The sequence below is a fragment of the Mytilus galloprovincialis genome, chromosome 9, assembly GCF_965363235.1.
Source record: "Mytilus galloprovincialis chromosome 9, xbMytGall1.hap1.1, whole genome shotgun sequence".
NCBI lineage: Eukaryota > Metazoa > Mollusca > Bivalvia > Mytilida > Mytilidae > Mytilus > Mytilus galloprovincialis.
Window position 1 is genome coordinate 48,186,685 of NC_134846.1, and position 26,792 is coordinate 48,213,476.

The 26,792-nt window shown below is 32.2% G+C and overlaps 1 protein-coding gene across 8 annotated transcripts in view; it reads left to right on the forward strand.

The window, feature by feature from the left end:
- The window catches only part of LOC143045170 (uncharacterized), a 37,914-nt gene extending 18,181 nt beyond the window's left edge, over window positions 1-19,733 (forward strand). For 3 of the 8 annotated variants that reach the window (XM_076217506.1, XM_076217505.1, XM_076217507.1), the window contains 8 exons: window positions 4,620-4,689; window positions 5,533-5,606; window positions 6,557-6,629; window positions 7,171-7,206; window positions 7,732-10,167; window positions 10,958-12,615; window positions 15,187-15,297; window positions 16,981-19,733. In XM_076217506.1, the coding sequence (XP_076073621.1) occupies window positions 4,620-4,689; window positions 5,533-5,606; window positions 6,557-6,629; window positions 7,171-7,206; window positions 7,732-10,167; window positions 10,958-12,615; window positions 15,187-15,289 (4,450 nt within the window). In that variant the 3' untranslated portion in view covers window positions 15,290-15,297; window positions 16,981-19,733. Of the gene's footprint in view, window positions 1-4,619; window positions 4,690-5,532; window positions 5,607-6,556; window positions 6,630-7,170; window positions 7,207-7,731; window positions 10,168-10,957; window positions 12,616-13,701; window positions 15,298-16,980 lie in introns of all 8 variants that reach the window. The other 5 variants (XR_012968895.1, XR_012968894.1, XM_076217509.1 and 2 more) reach the window with 5 other exon arrangements.
- The last annotated feature ends 7,059 nt before the right edge of the window (window positions 19,734-26,792 follow it).

Genomic DNA, 26,792 nt, shown 5'->3' on the forward strand with positions numbered 1-26,792 from the left:
TCCCCATGATTTTTGGTATTTGCGTTTCCTTTTGTCACTTTGGTATACTTTATTTCGATCTTCCTTTTGATTTTCAATTATCTTAATTTTTTTTGTCCGGCGGTTTAACGCCTTCCAAAAATTTCCACATTTTATATTGTTTTGAAGGACACTCACCCGAGATATTAATTAACTTGATCAATTGTTATACACACCCCCCCCCCCCCCCCCCCAGTACCGTGTAATTGATTTCAAACTGACAGTTAAATTGTTTTGTAAACAAACGGAGATTGCGATGAATCAGTGATTTTTATCGACCAATTTCTACTGGTCCGCCGGGCCACCAACTGACAAAATCTACTGGTCCGACGCAAATTTTACTAGTCCCGGACTACCGGACTAGCGCTAATTTCGACCCCTGTTTAATGTCTATTCATTTATCCATCTAGTTTTATGATGGTGACACTACCATAATTTATTTTGTGAGACTACCATATTTTATTATAACGTACATATACAAATGTTGTATCTGCTTTTTGTGACCTGCCAAAAAAAATTTGCTTTTCTTCCTGTTTTGTACAAATAAATTTTAAAATTCACTAGGAATCAACATATATTTACATTATAATAAATCTAAGTTTACAACCTCTTCTAAACAGAAGTAGTTTTTATATCATTTTAAAATTTATATGACTGTCAGATGATAAAAATTCAAGTTGACATAAAATTTCTTATCAACACTTATCACTTCAAAGTCAAATTGTATTTCACCTTAAATCTAAGTAAAATATTGTACTTTGAAGTGTTCTAAATGGCGATCCAATTGAAAACATTCTTTTTAAAAACTTTCTGACATTAGAGGCTTGGAAAGTAATACAAAACATTAGGACAAATATATAAGTTTCTTTATTGTATATTTAAAGAACCTGATCAAATATTTGTATGAGGGGATTTTAACATTTTTAGTGTGTTGTTGCATTTAAAACACATTGAAATCATGAATGAACATGTTGAAAAAGTTTGGAGTGTGTTTATAATTATTTAATTTATGAGCTTTTTATTATTTTTCTATTGATTTTAAATGTATTTGCACTTAAAAAATGTTTTTACAAGTTATAAGAAGTGGGGTTTTTTTAAATATATATTTACACCAGTTATAATATGTGGTAGTTTAAAATGTACATATCTGAATTATAATAATAATGTCCTTCTCAAATTTTCTCCATTTTTAGCTCACCTGGCCCGAAGGGCCAAGTGAGCTTTTCTCACCACTTGGCGTCCGTCGTCCGTCGTCGTCGTCCGTCGTCCGTCGTCGTCGTCCGTCGTCGTCCATCGTCGTCGTTAACAATTTACATTTTGAACTTCTTCTAGAGAACCACTGAATGGAATGGAACCAAACATGGCATGAATGTTCCTTATGAGGTGCTGACCAAGTGTTGTTACTTTGTAGCCGATCCATCATCCAAGATGGCCGCCAGCGGGGGACTTAGTTTAACATAGGACGCTATGGGAAATGCATACAAATGACTTCTTTTAGAGAACCACTGAATGGAATGAAACCAAACATGGCATGAATGTTCCTTATGAGGTGCTGACCAAGTGTTGTTATTTTGTTGCCGATCCATCATCCAAGATGGCCGCCAGCCGGGTACTTAGTTTAACATAGGACCCTATGGGAAATGCATACAAATGACTTCTTTTAGAGAACCACTGAATGGAATAAAACCAAACATAGCATTAATTATCCTTATGGGGTGCTGACCAAGTGTTGTTACTTTGTAGCCGATCCATCATCCAAGATGGCCGCCAGCGGGGGACTTAGTTTAACATAGGACCCTATGGGAAATGCATACAAATGACTTCTTCTAGAGAACCACTAAATGGAATGAAACCAAACATTGCATGAATGTTCCTTATGGAGTGCTGACCAATTGTTGTTACTTTGTAGCCGATCCATTATCCAAGATGGCCGCCAGCGGGGACTTAGTTTAACATAGGACCCTATTGGAAATGCATACAAATGACTTCTTCTAGTGAACCACTGAATGGAATGAAACCAAACATGGCATGAATGTTCCTTATGTGGTGCTGACCAAGAGTTGTTACTTTGTAGCTGATCCATCATCAAAGATGGCCCCCAGCAGGGGACTTAGTTTAACATAGGACCCTATGGGAAATGCATACAAATGACTTCTTTTAGAGAACCACTGAATGGAATAAAACCAAACATAGCATGAATGTTCCTTATATGGTGCTGACGAAGTGTTGTTACTTTGTAGCCGATCCATCATCCAAGATGGCCGTCAGCGGGGGACTTAGTTTAACATAGGACCCTATGGGAAATGCATACAAATGACTTCTTTTAGAGAACCACTGAATGGAATGAAACCAAACATGGCATGAATGTTCCTTATGAGGTGCTGACCAAGTGTTGTTACTTTGTTGCCGATCCATCATCCAAGATGGCCGCCAGCCGGGGACTTAGTTTAACATAGGACCCTATGGGAAATGCATACAAATGACTTCTTTTAGAGAACCACTGAATGGAATAAAACCAAACATAGCATTAATTATCCTTATGGGGTGCTGACCAAGTGTTGTTACTTTGTAGCCGATCCATCATCCATAATGGCCGCCAGCGGGGGACTTAGTTTAACATAGGACCCTATGGGAAATGCATACAAATGACTTCTTCTAGAGAACCACTAAATGGAATTAAACCAAACATAGCATGAATGTTCCTTATGGAGTGCTGACCAAGTGTTGTTACTTTGTAGCTGATCCATTATCCAAGATGGCCGCCAGCGGGGGACTTAGTTTAACATAGGACCCTATTGGAAATGCATACAAATGACTTCTTCTAGTGAACCACTGAATGGAATGAAACCAAACATGGCATGAATGTTCCTTATGTGGTGCTGACCAAGTGTTGTTACTTTGTAGCCGATCCATCATCCAAGATGGCCGCCAGCGTGGGACTTAGTTTAACATAGGACCCTATGGGAAATGCATACAAATGACTTCTTTTAGAGAACCACTGAATGGAATAAAACCAAACATTGCATGAATGTTCCTTATGAGGTGCTGACCAAGTGTTGTTACTTTGTAGCCGATCCATCATCCAAGATGGCCGCCAGCAGGGGACTTAGTTTAACATAGGACCCTATGGGAAATGCATACAAATGACTTCTTTTAGAGAACCACTGAATGGAATAAAACCAAACATGGCATGAATGTTCCTTATGAGGTGCTGACCAAGTGTTGTTACTTTGTAGCCGATCCGTCATCCAAGATGGCCACCAGTGGGGGACTTTTGAATGAAATTAAACATGTTCCTTTCCTTATAAATGAGGTTGTGTTGTCACTTTTAGCCAAATTTTATATTTTTTTATATGATTTCAAAAACCCAAGTAGAATCAGGTGAGCGATACAGGCTCTTGAGAGCCTCTAGTTTGTCTGTTAGACTTTATCTTTATTGCATTATCTCTATACATTGTAAGTACTTAAACAGTCCTAATTTTACCTCAGAAAATTTCATGTTGGGGAATAAGACATTTACCACCCTGTCCTTACCCCTTGCAGGTCTCTCGTGGATTTTACTTAATTTAATAAATTCTTAAATTGAAATATTGAACCATATTAAAAAAAAAATTAAAATAAGGTACACTACAAAAAGAGAAGGTTAATAAAAAAAATACTGAAGAATAATTGCATACCCTAAATACATAAAAATAATTATAATCAAACAGATCTCAAGATTTATTGCCTGCATATCAATAGAAATGTTTATTTATAAGACTACATAACTTAATTTCAGGGTAAAACATTTGTAATTCATAATATGCAATTAACAATGGTTAAGGTAAATGTATGATGTATGACCATAAAGCCATCAAATATATATTTTTACATATATTTATAAGTATTGTGATGATAATATATATATATACCAGTTCCTTTGTCCAGTCTTTAACTTTTTGAATGCACTTATATGGTGTTAATTTCACTTAAGTGAGTTAAGCCTTCATAATATGCTAATAAGATAAACCTTAAGAATTTTTAATAAAATAAAAATTCATCAAAAGCCGTTTACAATGCAAGTGTTTACTTGTTAATGTTTTTATTGGGGATCTAGTCATGTTTGATCATTGGATAATAGTTGTTTAATATTCTGTGTAATTTACACACCTAGTGAGTTTAGCAAGTGAGATAATAAATATTTTTAGTCTGGTACACAAGTTAAAAAAAATATAAGGATTTAAAGGCATTTTTCATGCAAAATATTTGCACAGTTTTGTCGCATATTTTATCCAGCTATAATGTCCCAGTCAATCCCCTCAATAGAACTTAACTTAAAAATCTATTGTTTTGTTTGCTCAAAGTTTTGTCACTGGAAATTTGTTTGTCAAGGAACAATCAATCAATCAGTTGGACAAATGTATACTGTTTTCCTGTTTGAATGGATCTAGTAATTTTTTGGGCCCTTTATAGCTTGCTGTTTACTTTTATAAATTGTGACTTAGATGGAGAGTTGTCTCATTTGCACTCATACCACATCTTCCTATATCTATGTTTCAAACTATGGCAAAATTAAAATTCAATGCATTGTTTTGTAATGTTTTGTATATTTATTTTTACAGCCTGTGCACTGGTGATTGGTTCATCAAATTACTGAAGAAATATTCCAGTGTTTCTGCCATTGCTTCAGAGGTATGAATTATGACTACTACCATGCTAAATGAAAATGATACTTTATGAATGTATGCATCCTGTTTCCATTTAGGAGATAACTGTATTGTATTTTAAGCTCCAACGGCATCAATTGGGGATTTGATGGTCGCAAATTAAGTTTACTGGCGACGCATTTGCGGAGACAGTAAACAGGTATTTGCGACCATCAAATCCCCAATTGATGCTGTCGGAGCTTAAAATACAATATTGTTATCTCCATTCAATGAAACTGACTGAAAACAACGTTAAAACATGTATTTAAAGTTTGTCATATGCCGTCTGCGCTTGCGCGTACGTCCCATAGCATCAATTGTCAAGTGATGCCATGTAAATATGTGACGTTATCCAATCAAAATGAACGTTACAAATTTGTTGCATTAGAATCTGGATTAACCTTCATCAAGAACACTCCGAGTCAAGAAAGTAAAAGGACCTAAACACATGAAGAGCTATAGTGTTGATTCATTATTATTTATGAAATACCAATTTCACTGGCAATGTTTTTATATAACATATACATAAAAAATAAAAATTGATAAAATGATAATGTTGTATTTTTCACCCTTAATGTCCCTTATCCTACCTCTTAATTTTGTACAACTGAAACCTAAAACCTAGATATATCCTGAGTTATTAAGAAAATAAGATATGGTAAATAAACAATTTTTTTTTATCAGGATAGCATCTAATATGGAGAACTAATGTAATGGTAATACCTTTTAACTTGTTTTTTAATGGAAGATTGCATTTCTTAAGACTCAATGATGCACACATAATACATTAATTTTTTTTCGCCACAAAATTTTATATATTGTATTTCAGGATAAAGCTGAGCAGTTGAAGATTCTTTTAGATTCAATAGAAAAACAGTATTCAATTAAAAGCAGTATTATAAAGTAAGTCTTCTCAAAGTTTTTTACAGATTTTATACAGACTGGCTGAATATAATGAGCATGCATAATTTGAGTAATACACTTTTATGTTCAAATATATTTAGTTTTGGAATTTAATTTGATCTCTTTTTTTTTGTATTTTAGACGTGGCACATTCTTTTCACATCATTTTAAAAATAAGAAAAAAATCTTAAAGTTTACAAAATTTTACGAAATTTTTAGTCTCTTGATGAAGTCTGCTATATGAAAATTTATAGATTAAATTCTTAGCTAAGAATAATGTATCATATCTTAACAGAGCTGAAATCATCTGCCATAAACACAATATTCGGCAACAGAAAAAAACCACAACAAAAATTATAGGATATTACAAAAGACAGGCACTACCCAGACAGGAACTTGAACTTTTTATGCCTCACCTAAGGGCATTATGTTTTTAGGTCTGTGCGTCTTTTAGTTTGTTCGTATGTTTATCCGTATGCCTCTCTTCATCTTTTTGGTCAAGTTAGTTTTTTATGAAGTTGAAGTTCAATCAACTTGAAACTTATTACACATGCTCCCTATGATATGATCTTTCTAATTTTAATGACAAATCAGAGTTTTTACCCCCAATGTCACTGTCGACACCCTTGTAGATTTCGAAAAAGAGCAGGCTAATGCCGCTACAAGGCAGCACTCGCACCCGCAAAGTGGAAAGGGATTAATATAAGTTGCAAAACGTGTTTCCCAATCCACTATAAATAATATGTTTAAACTAAACTGTCCACAGAAAGATATTGTGAGTGGGGCATCCATGTAATATGGACACATACTTGTTATGTTCTGAATTAAATATACCAAGTTTTTGATATTCACAGTGAATTTAACTTAATTCAATATCTACATTTGACCTTGGACAGGCTTTGTTAAAATACTTCTAAGGTATACTAATGATAAGTTTGATTATTTTATAGTGCCTCAGACATTGTAGATGGTACAGTAGATGAGCATACGTTGATGATCTTTGTTTCCCTCTTACAGAGAAAGGTAAAATCATTACAGGATATTTTTATTATAACTAAATACAATCTTCAAGCATGTAGAGGTGTCTGCTGTATGAATGTACTAATGAATGTATCGTGGATATTGTTATTACAAGAGTTTTGATCATGAGAAAACCTGGAGCATGCTTAAAGCTTATATGATCCAAAATTAAAATGAAGGAAAATATGGAGTAAATTTTAATCAGAAGCTGAACAGATGTACGTTGGATAGGTATATCAGGCTACCTACATGTACAGCCACCTAAATTGATATTTTTGTGCAGATTTATTAGAAACTTTCTTGCCAGTACAGTTGAAATTTGTTGTGGGTTTTAAAAAGATGTCCATCATAATATTGGCCTTTTGATTTCACTTTAAAGATTATAAAAGAAAACAATAAACTTCCAAATTCAGAATGTTTATACTGATTTTCAAGAATTGTAATATTATTTAGAAACTGATGATTTTTCTGAAAATTAAAGAAAAAATATTATTATGTCGACAAGTTTTGTGGAAGATTGAACAACTATTTATATATTTTGTAGGTTGATGGCAGTAGTCTTATAGATGAAGGATCTTCAGTAAGTGGTTTATTTTAATTTAATAATAGTGATAAGAGAATATTTTTGTAAACATCACTAAGAGAGTAAATTAATAACTCAAAAAAATTGAAACAAATTGATCAACCTTTTATATCTATGGCAATGGGAAACCTGAAAATTGTTTAAATCAAATAATTTAACAATACCATTTCTTACTTTAAACTCTCACTATGTTTCATGATAATCAAGTCTGGTTTAATAGGAATAACAAACAAGCAAACAAACAAGAAAACAAACAAACAAACAAATACAATGATCACTATACAAAGCATGAAATGAGGCATGGATGAAACACATGATTCACAGCCTCACCACTAAAGGATTGTGGAGGTATATAATACATGTGAATCTTAAATTCAAACGCTTTTTTATTTTCTGTCTTATTTTGACAGTACTTTTAAATAGATGAATGATTTGCTGGCAGGATCATTATAATGATACCGTTACATTACATATAAAACATAAACACTTCAACTGCATTGACAAATTTACATTTATTTGCAGAGGTCAGACAGCAGAAAAAATCCTTCAGATGAAACATCAGACTGGTTTTCTACATCTAATGGTTCTGGATCAGATCCTCAATTTTCTAGGTTACCATTAGAATCAGAAAGTATATTAACAAAAACTATAAGCGATACAATTTCTGATAGATTTCACGAGGAAGACAAATTAAGTGCCTTATCAGGATCTACTTATGATTCAAGGGACAGAACTCTAGAGAGAGAAAGTTCACCGCATAGTCGTCATATTAATGGAAGCTATGAACCAAAAAGAGAAAGTAAATTAACAAGTGATACCGTCAGGTCAACATCACCGTTACGCAGACCAAGAGATCATAAAGCAATAATGGCAGAGGCCAAGGAAAAATTAGAGGAGCAAAGACGAAGGAGAGAAGATGAAGATCAAAAAGTTAGAGAAAATGAACAAAAACTTTTTAAAGAAACTGAAGCTAAAAAAGTAGATACTAGCTTAAAACATGATTCAGTAAGGTCGTCACATGATGACATAGAGGAAGTGATGCGTGAAAACTTACCACAATATTCAACTGGTCCCCCACAGTATTTACCTGGACTAGGAAGAGGCGTTCCCATTTTCGTGGTTCCAGGTCAGAACCCAGAAACAATGTTTTTATTACAAGCCTTACGCCAGGCTCGCCATGAAGCAAACTTTCATGATCAAGACTCTAGTTCGAAAAGTTCTTCAGAAGAAACTCTTCCAAAAGCTTCACTTTTAGATTTAGAAACTGTTGATGACATCCCTCCCTCAGAATATCTTCAGTTTGAATCCGACAAGAAAGCAGAAATGTCAACACCTCGTGGTGTTTCACCAAGAAGATCAAATTATGTTCCATCACCTGAATTTTTACCCACGAAAAAATCAATTATTGATGTACTTGGAAATCCACCAGATCCACAAACTAATATTGTGGAATTTCCTCCTGCAGAAAAAGATGATAGGAGACATTTCCCACGAGTGGAAATTAAAGAAGATGTTAAGGTTAGAAGAGAAATGGGAAGAGATCAGAGTGATGAAAGATTGTCTCCAAGAAGAGATAATTCAAATCGACCACTTTCTCCTGGATATGATTTTATTGATGAAACTGTCTCTATTAATGATAAAGACACTGTGCCAAAAACAATTCTTAAAAAGTCATCAAATTATGGAACTTCAAGTAGGGATTCAAGTTATGAAAGAACAAGAGATAGGTCGCAAAGCCCAAGGTCAAGTGAACATGAAAGTGGATTACGTTCAAGATCACCACGGGATCAGATGGAAAGAGATCGTTCATTGAGTAATGACAGGACACCTTCTGGTAGATCATTATCACCAAGATCTAATAGATCTCCGAGACATAGATCACCTGATCTAGATAGGCTAACTGATAATTATGATCGAATTCAGTCTGGTAATCAACATCGAGAAACAGCTCCTGGGAGTAATTCAGATTCGGTTGATCCTAATACTAGACTTGTCAAAGTATTTCATCAGGAACTGGATCTTCTTCGGATGAAAATGGAGATGCTTGAAAAATCCCATTTACCAGACGACGGTGATTTAGAGGATTTGAATTCATTAACACAGAGATTAAGTGAAAAGATAAAAGAAAGATTAAGTAGCAGATCACCTCGCTCACCAAGGTCACCTAGACATAGGTCAACCTCACCAGATTACACAAGAGGTAGACTTTTTCGAAAGAATGATGTAGAATCTCGTTCTTTATCTGAGAATCGAGTCTCCCCATCTTCAGATTGGAGGACTTTGCCTAGTGAAAAGTCTAATAGTTTACACAATTTGCCAGTAAGCATAGATAAGTCACTTAAGGTCGACGATGATGGAAAATTACTATATTCACCAAGATCACAAGGCAAGCCAATAACTTTAGGATATAGTAGTCCAATTAGGAAAGTTTCCGATGAAATTTGGGGAATGAGAGAAGAAGAGTTTGCAGGTGTTACAAATGTGCAAAAAGAAAAATGGAAGAAACTTACTTCTGCCCGTGATATATCAGATAGCGATATTGTAGAATTGAAACATGCTCTAGGAACAGTAGTTGCTGAAAATGACATTTTACAAGCTAAACTTCGAAATTCAAATACTGACATTCAAGAAAAAATGAGAAAAACAGGAGAAGTTTTAAATGACTGTAGATGTCACTTGTCAAAAGCTCAAGCCGAAAATATGGAATTACGCACACAGTTAGAAAAAGAAAGAAATAGAAATGAATCTTTGGAGGCTAGAATGAGAGAATTTGAAAAACAAGTGAAAGATCTAAAAGGTGTTAATAGTGAACTAGAATCTGAATTAGAAGATACAAGAAAGTTACTCAAGGGATCTAGCAAAAAGGATATTCCAACCATGCAGTCACTGGCAGAGGAACGAGATGGACTTGTGGAGGTGTTAGGTACAACTCAGACTGAAAATGAAAGACTCAGAGAGGTAAGGAATGTAAAAAAAAAGTTCAAGGTCAAACAGAATACTGTGGATTCATTATTATTCGTTGGATACTAATTTTCGTGGGTTTCGTGGGAACAGGTGAACCACGAATTCAAATGTTCAACGAATATCATATTTTCAATAGGCTTCCTATACATAGATTGTATAAACCACGAAATCAAATATCCACGAACATGCAAGTTTTCAGCAATCCACGAAAATTGATACCCACGAAAATAAATGAGTCCACAGTAACATAAACAAGAAATTACTGGAAGTAGATACATACTCTTTACAATCATTACCCTATATTCAGATTTTTTTTGTATATTTGAATATATCTTCGAAGTTAGAAGGAATGCTGAAAAATATCAAATTTAAATACCATTAATAGGCAACTTTGTGGAACTTGTTACAAATAAATGCAAAATAACTCATAGAAGATGATGTGTATTTGCCAATGAGACAGCAACACAATGCATATGAAGTGTGAAAGATGTCTGAAAGTCAACATTTCATCGATCTTTCTCTTCAACAATAAACAAATGTCTGTACAATATTTCAAGCATTAAATTCACCAGAATCCAGAAGTCAAAGTAGAAAACATAACAATGTGTCCACACAAAATTGACTAGCATTAAAAAAAACTTTATTAGAATGTTAAAACAACAAAAGATCTAAATGACTTCAGTTTATATGAACTATACATTTTTTTGTTAATTTTTATATGGCCAATTATTGGTAAAATGTAATTAACTAGTAGAGCAAATCATGTAAACTTATTCTTTTTCAGGAACTGGAGAGAGCACAGAAATATGCATTTAAAGCACAAACTACTATTGTTGACCTTAAAACTATTGTTGATGATGCCAGAAAAGAGAGACAACAATTATTTGAGGAAATAACTAGGTTACAAAGTGAAGGGCATCTTCAAACTATCACTGGAATTATTAAAAAATATATGGATAAAGGAATATATTTAGAGGTTGAACCTATAAATGGTTTTAAAATTCCTAGCAGAACAGCTTCTCCAACACCAAATGAGAGACGCTGTTCTCCAGTACCCAAACAGAGGCTGAGTAGATCAGTTGACAGTGTGATAGCACCAAGGTCAAGGTCAAAGTCCCCAAGGACAGAAACTCCAACAAAACACGAGACAGAAAATATTGGTACCAAATCTTGGTCAATGTCTGCTCAGCAGCAAACTTATTCAGGACTTAGTCGTTCATATCAGGAACCAACTCCTAGTCAGCGTTCTTATCAGGATCCTGCTCAGCGATCATATCAACAATCCAATCAGCGTTCCTATTCACCAGCTCGTCATTCATACAAGGAACCGGTCATGGCTAGCAGTCCACTCAAAACTCCATACGGGAGAGTTAACGGACTGTCAATTCCCATTACACCAGTAGTAAATGATATTATTTCTGATGATGATGATGATGATGATGATTTTGAGGATGAAGGCATTGAAGGATTTCATTACAATTACGAAGATATTTCGCCATCAGTTACATCGAATTTAAAAGAAATTTATCCTCATAGAAGAACAAGGTCTTATAGAAATAACTTTTCTAGTTCTTTCGATGAAGGTCGTGTGTCCCCAAGCGTAGACGATATAGAGGTGAACAGAATATTATCACGTCATCCTGTTAGGTTAGACTTTAATGATACAGCTGACAGTTATAGAAGTAGGTCACCAAGAAGGGAAGATAACTTTAATGTAAGCTATGAGCGAAGCAAAAGTCCAGGACGATTAGATATAGCCGATTTATATGAAATGAAACAGCCAGTACGACAACAAAATTACAACATCTATGGCAATACAAATAGAAGACCTGTGACAAGAAGTGAATCACCTAGTAATAGGTATACAGATCAGAAAAATTACAATGGTAAATCAGGAGAGATAAACAATAGACTATTTATGGCCGCTTTAGATAACGCCGTCCATGAAGAGGGTTCCAAAAAATATTACGATGATCATGACATTCCTGAAAAGGACTCTTGGCGAGACCGTAGAGATCGCCTATCATCAAGCTATGGACCTGAAGTATCACGGGCAGCTAGAACTGGTGTACGAAGTAATGGGGTGAAAGGAATTCTTAAGAATACAAAGGGCGAACAAAACTATATGATAAAACACGGAACCTCATCACCTCTTCATAGATCTGTTTTAGAAAGGTCAGTTTCCCCTGCAGCAAAAACGCCACCAAATAATAGAGACATTAACAAAAATTATAGCAAGCTAGCAAATAGTAGTTTAGCAAATAACAAAACTTTTGGTAATTCGGGTAAACCATCATTAGCATCAGCTAGTTCAGGCAAGCCCTTGTTTTCAGGAGCTAGTAAGAAATCTGGCATTGTACGGAATCCTAAGGATTTATTTGCTGATGTTAGTCTTTCTCCTGTACGCACCGCTTCACCATCTAAATATCAGCACACTCCACTGTAAGTATATATAGTGCTTTTGTATAGACTGCATTTATTTATTTATAAATCATTGTAAATTACCATTTAATATTTATACATGTAGTTAATAAATTTTAAGGCTTATATTGCTTGAGTTGAATGAAGCTTGATCTGCATTCTGATTGCTTTTTTCAATTTTTTGTTCTATTCCTTGCTTTTGAAAAAAAAAATCTGAGGCAAGATGTATTCATTGGGTCCACTGCATTTTGAGCTTGTGTATTAGCACATCACCTTTTTGTGGCAAATTGCATGCATGGGATCAGAGCTTTATTTTTTAGTTATTTCACAAATTTTGGTATCACATTTTCCAAATGAATCCGAATCATTTATAAATGATCTACATGATCTGGTGCATGCTAGCCTATGTTAACGTATACAATTTATCTACTTTGCATTCAGTAATATTCCTAATTCTATTGGATAATATTTTTCATTAATTTACTTGATCAGAATGATACGATGTAAGTTCTCAATAAAAATTTACAGTTATTTTTTAATGAAAAAAATCAAATTAATGCATGCAAGTCTTCAACATTGCTCAATATACCAGCTTTTTCTGAAATAAAGAAAATTCTTAACCATCATTTCAATTAGATATACATGTATACTTTATAAAATAACAAAGAATGCAGTTCTCCAAACATTCCTAGGAATAATAAATTTCGTTATGTTTATATATAAAAAGAAGAAATGCTGAGTTTATTTTTTAAACATTATTATTTTCTGTGGATGCACAGCTTGACTTTTTACTGTTTATATTGTCCTTGTCACAATAGTGTTGAATATTTCAAGTCCAAACTGTATGTTTCTAATAAATATTTCTATTAATTTAATCTTGATTTAGTAGTAGGTGCAAATTTTAAAGCAATTTTCTCATGTTTTTTATTAATGCTGATTCACGGCTGAACAAAGATACAATTTAACATACCTTTTCACAAATATTTTTGATTTCTCTTAATAAATGATTCAATAACTATTGTGACTTTGACACGGTTGTTGTTTTGCTTACTAGTTTCGCTTTATTTTTAAGTGGCAAGTACAAACATTATTTTGCTTTCTTTTCAGATTAACTGTCAAATAATACAGGGTGAAATTGCACACTTGAGATCCCTGCACATTTATTTCCACATTTATTTCACGCATTTGTGTAATTGTTGTAATGTTCATGTTGATTTATACTCAATTGTTTATCATGAATTAATTGTTTATATTTGTTATCTGTATCAATTATTTACTGTTGCTTCATGTCCTGTGTTCAGTATAAAATATATTAGTGACCATCGGAAGTATTTCATTGCAGTGCCATGTTCTGTTTTGCGATCTTCTGGCATCAAATCTTGCAATAAAGGATATTCTATTCATCTTTATTTATTTTTTATACATTTTAAATTTTTGAAACTATATGTGTAAATACTTCTAATTGATCTATTTTGAATGTTTCTAAGTGCATTTCACAAGATTAAAATCAGAAAATGGCATTGAAATATTCTGCTGAAACTAACAGTTAGTGTTTGGAAGTTTAAGATATTCATTCACCTCCATAAATTCTCTATTTGCAAGTCATTAAGTTGGAATATCTAGAGTTACTTGCCCTTTATTTTTGGTGTCCACTGGGAATTCACTTCCATTGACTTTATTAATTTGAAGGCTCACTGTTGCGCAATATAATTCTGAAATAAATTTTCCCAAAAAAGGGGAATTGGAAAAGAACTTTACATTAGAAACACTCAAAAACAACAACTCTGTTTTGCAAAGGAAGATAACTCTAGAATAAAAATGATTGACAAGTAGAGATTTTCTATGGGTGTTCCCTAATTCTATAGTTAGCACCTTGATAAGAAGCAGAGAGAAATTGACCTGTTACAAATTTTTGGTTTATTATGACAAAATATTTAAATTTAATAACTGCATTTTTAGAAACATTGCAAATAAAACAGGTAAATACAGGATGAATTATTCCCTGTAAAAGGATTATAAGATATATGTTAAACAAAGAATTTCAAATCACATTGTAACATGTATTTTAATAATTTGTGGATGTTCAGATGTATTTCAATTTCTCTGTGCTTTCCTTTATAGTTGACCTTCAACTTTAAAATGTGGTGTGGTTGATCTTTAATTGCATTAACAGCAGCAAATAGACTTTAAAAAAACCAATAATGATATATTTTTTGTGGGATATATAACTAGTCATATAATTTACATTGCCCATTGCAGTTGAGTTTTTATGGTTAATGAGTACATTAATTTACTAATTTTAACATAACTTTTCAATAACACACACATTTTGTTTTTCAAATTCAAAATGGAAAAGGCTTAATGGTCAAAACAGGTCAATTTTATCAAATATATTAAATGCATAACCTTATATGGTATTATATCAAACATAAGCAAACAGCCATAAATGCTATCATTGCTCAACCATTATATAATCAAGACTTCTACACACTGTTACCAGTTGAAAGGGATTTCTCTACTTTTCAACCAGCACCTTATGATAGGAACATATTTCTGTATCTCTCTATAAGTAGACAATCTTCTTTTGCACAGTGATTCTCCGACACCTCAGTTAACTGAGGAAGAAAAGAGATATGCAGATCTACTTGTAGACAAATATACAAAGCAGCTTGGATTCAATACCATATACAGCTGAAATTATAGGTAATTACATCTACCGGTACTGTAAATTAAAGTAAAAAAAGATTTGAAACGACTACCTTTAAAAATATTCAAAAGCAAAAACAAAACAATAATCCTTTATTAAAAAAACTCTCTGTTACATACAAATGATAAACCTGAGGTATACATATATAAAAATTCTTAAAACACTATAAAAAACACTTAAAAATGAAATATTAAATGTCTATGTTACACTTACATTTACATGCTTTCTATTTATGACTTGATCAGAGGTTTAGTGGTGCTTTATGCTTGCATGATATTGGATTTCAATAACAGAAACTTAACTGTATCTACTGTGGATTCAGAAAGATTTGTGGGGCAATATATTTTTTATTTAGTGGGTCTAGGCAAAGTATTAAGGTGGTACCCAACACTTTCCCTAAAATTAATTTGGCTTGTTTAATTTTCATAAAATTTTGACAATGTATTTACTTTGACCCTTCAACAAAAATATAAAAAAATCAAAAATTTTGAATCAACCGTTTTGTCAGAAAAAATACACTGGTTATATAGCAGTTTGACAAACACCAATTTTGATCATTGAGAAGCTTAATATTCCATTAACAACACAACGTAATTAAAAGGTTTAGCTGACTTTACAGAGTTATCTCCCTGTAGGGTTAGGTACCACCTTAATTTTCTAAAAATATACAATTATTCTTCAATCTATGAAAAATATTACCTACAAAAATAAATGAATCCACAGTATTAAATATTTATGTTTAAATATAAAATGTATTCATATATACATACAAGTGCCAACATACATTAATAAAAATGAGCTGATTAAAAAAGAGGATAGCATCATGACTTAACACATGAAACTATAGACATAATGTTTTTTCTGGTCTGTGCATCCGTCCGTCCGTCCGTCCGTCTGTCCCGCTTCAGGTTAAAGTTTTTGGTCAAGGTAGTTTTTGATGAAGTTGAAGTCCAATCGACTTCAAACTTGGTACACATGTTCCCTATGATATGATCTTTCTAATTTTAAAGCCAAATTAGAGTTTTTACCCCAATGTCACGGTCCACTGAACATGGAAAATGATAGTGCGAGTGGGGCATTCGTGTACTGGGGACACATTCTTGTTGCTTGTTATATTTGTTTGTATATCAGAGACATACACAATCATATATATACATATACAATGTACTATAAGATTATAATCAGAGATACTGTGTTAACACAAATATGATATGTTCACTATGACTAATAATAATAATTATATAACTACATATATGGTATTATACAATGGAACTTTGGAAGCTGTATGATAATGGTTTAACTTGGAAATTCATGTCAAACAGTAAACATATTGTGAAGAAGAAAAATCTTTAAAAAAAAAAAGATAAGGTTGAACCTTTCAAGTTTAAAAGTACCTCCAAAGTTCAAATATAAGTCAGATTATTGTCATGATGTTTCTTTGGAAAAGGATTTTAGGTAATGGCAAATTAATATTCTAGATTAGTTTGGAATGAATGGGGAAAATTGTATAAATTAATTGGGTGAACTAACATTTTATCTTACTTTGAGTTCAAGAAGAGCAGATGTAATGCAGACAGACTCTTGATCTAGGCATAGTATTTTCAAAAGTATGTATTTATTGATCTGGACTCAGTATTTTCAGTAGTATATTTTCTAATTTTTCCCACTTTATATTTCAGATGTCCAAGTTACAGAATAAATTGTACTAGTGCTGCTACTTTCCGCTAAAGGATTTATTTATATATCTCTTTTCTGTATTTTATGAATTTTGCTAGACATTTTTCGTACAAAAATTATTGATTTTCTTATTTTGTGAAAAATAACTATTAATTGTTGTCTCCCTTATATTGTGAAACATGGTTAAAGGGGAGATAAGCAGTTTTTGCTTGTCATATTTTTTGTAGAATCTTTTTCTCAGATATTTTAAATATGATTTTATTTATTGCACTTTTTCTGCTTTATATGTATAATTTTGCTATTCATTCATGAAAAAGCATTGCTGCAGCTAGTTTAATTCATGGTGCCTTTGTATTCAAACTAGAAAAAAGTATTTCAAAAGTTCTTTCATTAGGTTTTTAAAGACTACTATAATGAGAGATAAGGAACTGTGTAAAACATTCATTAATTTTACCACCATAAGGTGCTTTAGGTAGAAAAAAGTCAGTATTTGAATTCTGAAAATAGAACAGTTTATTTATCTTTGCCAGTATATGAAGTAAATAGGATTGTTTTTGTATTCACAAGTGTTTAATTATGTGTTTTAATGTGAAATGCTGTGATAGTATTGCTAAGTTATTTATTTTTAAGATATGTTTTCTACTATTATTATCCAACCTACCCCAAATTTATGGGGGGCTATCAGATTTACCCATGACTGACTACATGAACACCATCCTGTTCCTTTTTAAGTTTTACTTCAATTAATAAAGTCCATATTTTAATATTCCATGATAATTTATAAGTGAAGTTCTATGTACAGTACAACAACACTTGAGTCAATTTAACCTACATTTCAAAATTGAATGACTGTTAATGTTTTTGCATCAAAGGTTCACTTTATAGATTTTTATTGTAATATATGAACAGTATTTTGCTTCTATACTACAGTCTTGAATGGTACCAGACGATACAGCATCTTTTATGTAATTAAACTAAAATTTATGTTATTGGACCAATATTTTCTCATGTTTTGAATGGGACACTTGTGTCGTACAGACACATCATGTATTTTTGTATAAATGCATTGTTATAATAATCATATTATTTATAAGATATCATTCCGTCCAAATTTGTATGATTTAACAAATTCTTTGTAGCATTTGATCAACAGATTGTTTTTAAGTTTATCCGCTTTGACTTTCAATGAAAAAATATCCTTCTTTTTTAAAGATTTTAGAAGTGTGTAATATACACATTTTTCAAAATTTATGATTGTAGTTTTTTGTTTCTATTGTTTTATTTCATGTTACATTTGTACCTCTTTTTATAAAATGTTTTTTTTTTTTTTTTCAATCTTTTAATGAATAGTACAACTTACTAAAAATTAATATAAAAATTTTCTCTATTTTTTTTAATTTGAATTTTACACTTTCAAAAGACAAAATGATAATACCATTTTTATTTGACATCATGTTGATGTTTTTAAACAAAGCATTCTTCATAGCATTTATCCAATCTTTCAAGTTTAATCCCATTTGTATAAAAATCATAATTTTTCAAATCTTCTCAGGATTCATGAGTATATGCATTTAAAAAATCCAAGTGCAAGTACATGAAAATATATTTATTGACTAAAATTATTGAATTTATTCTGCAATCAGCTACCTATTGCACATTGTTTTGCTTTATTTTTATCTATAATACAAATAAATTTTTGCTTTATTTTGAAGAAAGACAGTCTCTAAATTTTTTGTCTTCTTAGAGGGCTTCATTTAAGTCATGTTGATTTCTATAAAATTCTAGGGCAAAAACTTGGGGATTAAAAAAATAAATAATTAAAACTTCAAGGGTAAATTGCAGGATAAAAACAACATATATATTTTGTTTGAAACAAAGAGAAAAGCTTTGAGAGCATTGCTTCTTTTGTCTTGTTTCAAAAGCCTTCACAATTAAATTTCTTATGTTGCCTTCTATGTACAAAATATTTTATATGTATTTTTTTTTCTCCTGCTATCAAAGTACAAGGTGCAAATTGTTCATAATTTGTCCATTTGATGATGTACCGTTTAACAAATACACTTTGTCTTTCGTTTTCCAAAAAAGAGATTCTTTGAATTAGTCCGAGATAACTAACAAGTTTTTCAGTATTGTGATGGTTCCGTCCAGGTAGAGGGAAAGTAATTTATTTAAACTTTTATTTTTTTTATCACATTCCATATTTATATATAAGCATCATCTGTGATATATTTTATAATAAATTAGTATTTATAAATTTGTATTATTTTTCTTATACAAAAGTCCATGTAATTGCATTATTTATATTTTATTTTCCTACAAGCATAGTTACAAAAGCATGATTTTGCCTACAGTTTTCACTGGCAGCATTACCAATTGCTTTAATTAGTTGACACTTTAAAGACATATCTCTGTGTCAACGTTTTATTCATATTAAAAACATTTCACCACTCCACAAAGTCAAGAAATTTTTTTTCAGCATTTTGAACACTTTTTTAGAAGATTGCTGTCAAATCCTAATGGGTTCGTAAACTTTTTTTCATTTTTTTAAAACTTATTTTTAGGATAAAGAACAAGGACTAGGAATTTTCTATAGTCTCAAAACCAGAACACTTGAAAAATGAGATGACATGGACTTTTGTAAAGAAACTAGTAAAGCTATTATGAGCACAGTTAGATATTGTATGAATGTGTTAATGGTTTGTTGTCAAACAACTAGTGAAATCATGCCAAGAAATAAAAGAAGTATTTTCATTTATATTGTGGAGTTTTATTTTATGATAATGGCATTTATTCAAAATACTTAATTGCCCAGACTTGATAAGTCTTGACTTACACTATCATAGACATTCCATCATCAACAAAAGTTAAGACTCTGAACTGAAAACTGCTGAAAGTTTATATCAAATGATGGTCTTTCCTTGATATGCAGAAAAAAAACTTTTTCGTCACAGGGCAATGTTAAATCATCTTTGCTAGCCGATGGTTACGATCCAGTCCCAACCTCTCCAGGGAAGTCTTTGGGCTAGTTTGTAACCCGTTGTCTAGGGAAAATGATGTCAAACCAGCTTTGATGATTAGTAACCAAAAATTACAAACATTGCCAATCTCTGCTGTGACTGTTGACCTAAAATAATGGGTATATACACATGTTTATAAAATAGAGGGATGTGTTACATGTATGATTGCCAATGAGACAAACTATCCAACAGAGTTCTTATAAAGAGGCCTTTGTGGCAAAAGGTAATTATCTACCAAAATTTGATAAAATGTCTGGTTTATGAATTAAGATATGGAAATAAAAATGTTCACAATGTTTCAGTTTACCATAGTCCCTGTAACTGACCCAAAGTTCGAAAGAGATCTTTTCCTTTCCAAGAGTTCAAATGCTTGTAATGTGTCTGTCTAGCTGGGTTCATACGAAATTGACCTCATTTCATGGTTTCGTTTTCGTATTTTTGTCAATTTATCATATACCATAAGCAATAGGTCAACTACATTTGTACTAGTATATTTGGTGTCTGGAATGATTATGAGGTGAACATGTCTGTCTGGCAGGTTTCAAATAAACTTTACCTCAGTTTCATGTTTAATTAGTCCGTTTTGTAGTTGTTTGAACTGTTTCTCAGCTACTATTAGTAATAGGACCGCTATACTTGGAGTATGGAATGATTGTAAGGTGTACATGGCTGTCTGGCATAGTTCATCAGAATGTGACTTCATTTTCATAGGACATTGTTTGTGTTAATTTTATGTAATGCTTGAAGTAAAACCATCATATTACAGACCGTCAACTTAAATTTCAATGATAAGTAAAACAGGCGAGACATTTCAGCGTGTGCTTTCTTGTAACCCATTGTGTAGTGATTTTGTTTATTATCTTGAAAACAAAAATAGATAGACACTTTGAAAAGCAAAATAATCAACAAGATTAGACCTTCAAATAAACCATTAGACCTTCAAATAAACCAAACAAGGCTGAAATTGTCGTTTTTGGAGTTCTTGCTCCTAAATGACGACATATACCATTATGTTTGGGCATTTTTGCCAATCTTGAAAACTGAATAATAAACACTTTGAACAGCGAAAATCATCAGCAACGGACAAGATATACAATTAAGTAATGTTTTGCCGAAATTATTAGTAAGTAGTCACTTTATCAGAGTAATTGCCCTTAAATGACGTTTTTATCCTTTTTTTTGTGTTGTGGGCAAACAAATAAAGAAGAAAGGAGAGAAACTGTAAATGAAATAAAAATAGCAGCAATACAAGATGAAGAAAAAAGAGCTATTGCCATGCATTCTATTCTATTATATTCCACAATGTTGAAGATGCACATTGACCTATAGCTAGGTTAGCGACACATACACTAAAGTAGCCCCTAGTTTAATGTGTAGGAAAACGAAAGGTATACTTTGGTAACGAAAATGCTGTGTATATTGAAATTCAATGTGAAATGGCTAATGTTTACATTTCATTCCTTTATATTATTCAAATTGCTGAAAGTCTCCGATCAACTACATTGAAAAATAGCCATACCTCTTTTGTTACAACTTTTTAATGTAAGATTGGTGCTCCCTCCAGTGTCAGATATATTTTATGCAATGTTTATGACATTTAGTGAATACGTAACAATATACCTTACAGATAATAGATGAGATATAAAGCAATATAACTTGATCATTTTTTCATTAAAACAGCACTGAAGATGAATTTAATGTGCGCATTGAAATAAAAAGTTGGCTTGAATGTTAAAAAACCAGAGGATGACGTTAGCTCTGAAGATCAAAGACACTCAAAGTGTTTTAATAATATTATAATTATCTGTGGCTTTGTTAAAATGTTAAAAAAAAATTATGTCTTCAAAAGGAAACAAAACTAAATCAACATTGATATTCATATAGCCAGTACCTTGAAAAATATTAATCTATTGCAGGTGCGTGTAAAGATGTTGTTGTATGTTTTGTACACACATGTATAAACATCGTATTAAAAAAAAACCAAGGAATTACTAAAAAAAATTGGAATAGTACCAAAACCCTATTTCTCTTGAAAAAAAACTGACGCATAGACAAAGACGAATAACAACGGACCACATGTGCATGGGAAAGATAGTTTGGTCGTGGTTCAAGCACATGTATTATGTGGTGGGTTACCACCAAATGCTATCTCATTTTCTAGTATAGATCGTATGTCATAAAAGTTTAACGAGCAATAAAAAATATCTGCACAGTATGATAACAACGATATTGAACGAAGAAATAAAAAATAAAATGGCACAACATTTGGAAAACCAGGATAACTGAACTTCATATGAGCGCTTGCAATGGCGATTGCATATTGTTACTTCATTGATAAAAAAATATATAACATGGTCCTACCACTATAAAACCAAATCTCATAAATCACACAGTGCACCTCATTTATTACCCTGGTTTTATAGATCAATATACTCTATATGGATTATTCTAGGAAGTACATATGTTTTCTAGTTTATGTGATCTTTAATACGGAAGAGTTCATATCGTGTGGTCAGATTGATTATAATGAACTCCGATTATAAGTTATGCATTTATTGTCCTGTCACAACTTTGACCACCGCATAGTACATCAATTTTTTACCCAGTTTTCCTCAAACATTGTGTGGTTTGATAATATTGTTGTGGTAAATAGGCATGTATGACAATTTGTAATTCTATGAAACAATAATGTTGTTTTATACAAGCAAGAATAAAAGTACATTGTATAGATCTAAACCTGTTTGATGGATTATGAAATCTTAATAGTTAAACAATGTGTATTCAAGTTTCAATAGAATAATCACTAAAACTTAATCATATTGTTAACCCCTGTCCGTCCGTCTGTCCGTCCTTTCGTTCATCCTTCCCATTATGGGTATTTATTATTTGTCAGATGACTTCTCATACAGTTTGAATTGATAGCACCTGAGACCACCCCCATTTTTTTGGTGGAATTCGTGTTGCTTATATAGTCTTTAGTTTTCTATGTTGTGTTTTGTGTACTTTTGTCTGTTTGTCTTTTATCTTTTTTTAGCCATGCATGGTGTTGCTAGTTTATTTTCGATTTATGAACTTGACTCAGTGTTGCACTGATATCTGTCGCCCATTTTTTGAAATCTTAATTTTTATTGATATTAGCTCTTTTGGGATATAGTTAACTTTGTAATTTTACGGATTATTATTAAAACACTTTGAGTGTCTTTGATCTTCAGAACTAAGGTCGTCCTCTGTTTTTTTAACATTCAAGCAAACTTTTTATTTCAATGCGCACATTAAATTGATCTTGCTGTTTTTTTATGAAAAAATGATCAAGTTATATTGTTTTATATCTCATCTATTATCTGTAAGGTATATTGGTACGTATTCACTAAAGGTCATAAACATTGCATAAAATATATCGGACACTGGAGGGAGCACCAATCTTACATTGAAAAGTTGTAACAAAAGAGGTATGGCTAGTTGTCCATGTAGTTGATCGGAGACTTTCAGCAATTTGAATAATATAAAGGAATGAAATGTAAACATTAGCCATTTCACATTGAATTTCAATATACACAGCATTTTCGTTACCAAAGTATACCTTTTGTTTTCCTACACATTAAACTAGAGGCTACTTTAGTGTATGTGTCGCTAACCTATGTCAGTGTGCATCTTCAACATTGTGGAATATGATAGAATAGAATGCATGGCAATAGCTCTTTTTTCTTCATCTTGTATTGCTGCTATTTTTATTTCATTTACAGTTTCTCTCCTTTCTTCTTTATATTTTTGCCCACAACACAAAAAGGTAAAAAACGTCATTTAAGGGCAATTACTCTGATAAAGTGACTACTTACTAATGATTTCGGCAAAACATTACTTAATTGTATATCTTGTCCGTTGCTGATGATCTTCGCTGTTCAAAGTGTTTATTATTCAGTTTTCAAGATTGGCAAAAACGCCCAAACACAATGGAATATGTCGTCATTTAGGAGCAAGAACTCCAAAAACGCGGATTATATACTTGAAAAGAGGTATCCGGATAACTCCTCCTGCTGTTTGAATGCTTGGAAGTTTCCACTTTGCTGGCTGTTTGTACATATATTGAAGGTGTGCATGCGGTCAGATTTTTTATTTTTTTATTTTAGAGATAGTTAAACTTTTTCATTTTTGGCGTATAAACTTGCAGAAGAGGTGCATAGTGTTACCGAATAACTACTCCTACTGTTTGAATGCTAGGAAGTTTTTCCTTTACCTGCTGTTTGTTCATGTATATGTTGAAGGTGTTCAATTGGTCAGGGTTTTGATTTTTATTGGTATCTGCTTTTTGGGGAGATATTTGAACTTTGTCATTGTTGGTGTATGTATTTGCCAAAGAGGTGCAAATATAGCGTTTTCGGTTGACTTCTCTTACAGAGAGCCATAGACATATGTGCTCGCATGCTCAACTTTGTGTATTTTGAAATAACACTTTGCTTCTCCCAGACACATACATATCTCAAAGAAAGTCCTACATTAACTTTGTTATAACTAATATAGTTTATTCAGAGTGGACTTCGGGGACATCACTTTGTCGAGTTTGTTTATGAGGTAAATCTTTGAAAGTAATTTTTTTACCAACAAAAAAGGTCCTCACCGGCTATAAAACAAATCTGCATGATAACTGGTGAGTTAAGAACATCACACCACTAAAAATTTGAATGTTTAAGGGGTTTCTGCTTCTGTCATATCACCTTCTTTGCGGTCGCTGAAGTGTAAAAAAGTCAAAATCTATAGTTGGGTTCAAAGAGGACAACCCTGTCGTAAACACTATAATTAATTAATAAATGTGACTGTGCCTGAACTGTTTATCTGAGTACAGTTGTGACTGGCTAAATACATAGATACTAGAAGATGTTATCGAAAATACGTTAGGATAAATAATCAAAATTACATAGTCATTGTTATAAAAATGTCATGTAGGTACTTCTGTCAGCAAGACAAACGAGGTGATGATTCAGGACCCGGATTTTCGCGTTCAGTCCAATAAATGATATAATTTATTACGTTATTATTTCCCGATAGATAATTCATTTTTCTGGTACAACCAATGAACTGTATTCTTTCAATAAATCCATTAAACGAATTAACAACTTACTTTTTAATTTCAATTAAAATTACTATGCAATATTTCGATACTTTTTCATTGACATCATCGTAAGGGAAAAACAGACCATGTCATACTAAATATCAACAAATTATATTGATCACAGTATTAAGATAAATATTTTTTTTACATACAAGTCATGTTCCCTCAAGCAAAGAACTTGTAAATGATAAATTAAAGAGGTATGATTGACATGATTACTCAAAGTTATAGGTTGAATAGCATGTTACATTTCTTGCATTCTTCATGTCATGTCGTCTAGAAATGAACAAATTTGTTTTTTCGTTTGAATTGTTTTAGATTTTATTATGTAAGGGCTAGCATTTATAGCTTGGCATGTGGTATGGGTTTGCTCATTTATGAATGTCGTGTGGTGGTCTATAGTTGCTGACAGCTACGTCGATTTGTCTCTGCTCTCGGATATATCTCCTTATTTTATAATGATAAACATTCTAGAAAAAAATTTAATAGGTGTAAGAGATGTCAGAAAATGTTAGAAAACCGAAGCGTTTTAGTGTAAAAATTTGACAATCATAGATTGATTATAAAAGTGGGTGACAAACTGAATAAAACTAATCAAGCCTAACGAAAGTATGCACTTTATATAACACCATATAAATTGTATGCGTCCAAAGCTCTTCTCTGGATTTATCTTCTTTAGGAATGATCGAGGCCAAAAGTTTGGGGGGAAAAATTGTAATGTCCGTAACAATATTTTTACAAATTAGGCATACAAATAAATCATGCCTCAATTAAGTAATCCTTGTTTCATTTTACTGCCAACTGAAAAAGAGACAAAGGGTATCTTTGGTAGGGTTATTATTAATTTTTTTCGATATTTGCAAAACACCTTGAGGATTTTTCTGAATATACTCTATACTTTTGATACTACATCTGACATGTGGTACAATTTGACGCAGGCGCATCTATAATTTTGGAAGGATGGTATGCATGTCAAATATTTGTAAGTGATAAGTTATAATTTGGTACTATAACGTTTAAACGTTTAAACCCCGGAGTATTTTTATGCACCTGTCCTAAGTCAGGAGGCTGTTGTTCAATGATTTTCGTTTGAGTTGTAGTTCATAAGTGCTTATCGTTTTTTATATAGAATTGTCCGTTTGTTTTCCTGTTCCATTTTTTTTTAACAATAGTCATTTTGATGCCCTTTATAGCTTGCTGTTCGTTGTGAGCCAAGGCTCTGTGTTAGTGACCGTTCTTTGACCTACTAGTATAATATTGTTAAATTTTATACATAGTGACTTTGTTGGAGAGCTGTCTCATTGGCGATCAAACCACATCTTTTTATTGACATCTGATAATTCATTAGAGTTTGGAAACAAAAGATTAATAGGATTTGTTTGTGCATTATGGTTTTTGTAACTCTCCGTTAAATTTTTACAATGCGTATGCTGTTTACACCTGGTTTATTATTCACGAAAGATGTTTTATTTTAAATTGATCATTTTCATGTTTGAATTGTTTTACACTTGTCATTTTGGGGCCCATGTATAGCTTAAGCTTGTTGTTCGGTTTGAACCAAGGCTCCGTGTTGAAGGCTGTTAACCTTTTATATATTGTGACTTAGTTGGAGAGATGTCTGATTGGCACTGCTACCGCATCTTCTTTATTATATAAGCAATTGAAATATGGAGTAAACTAATTTTACTTA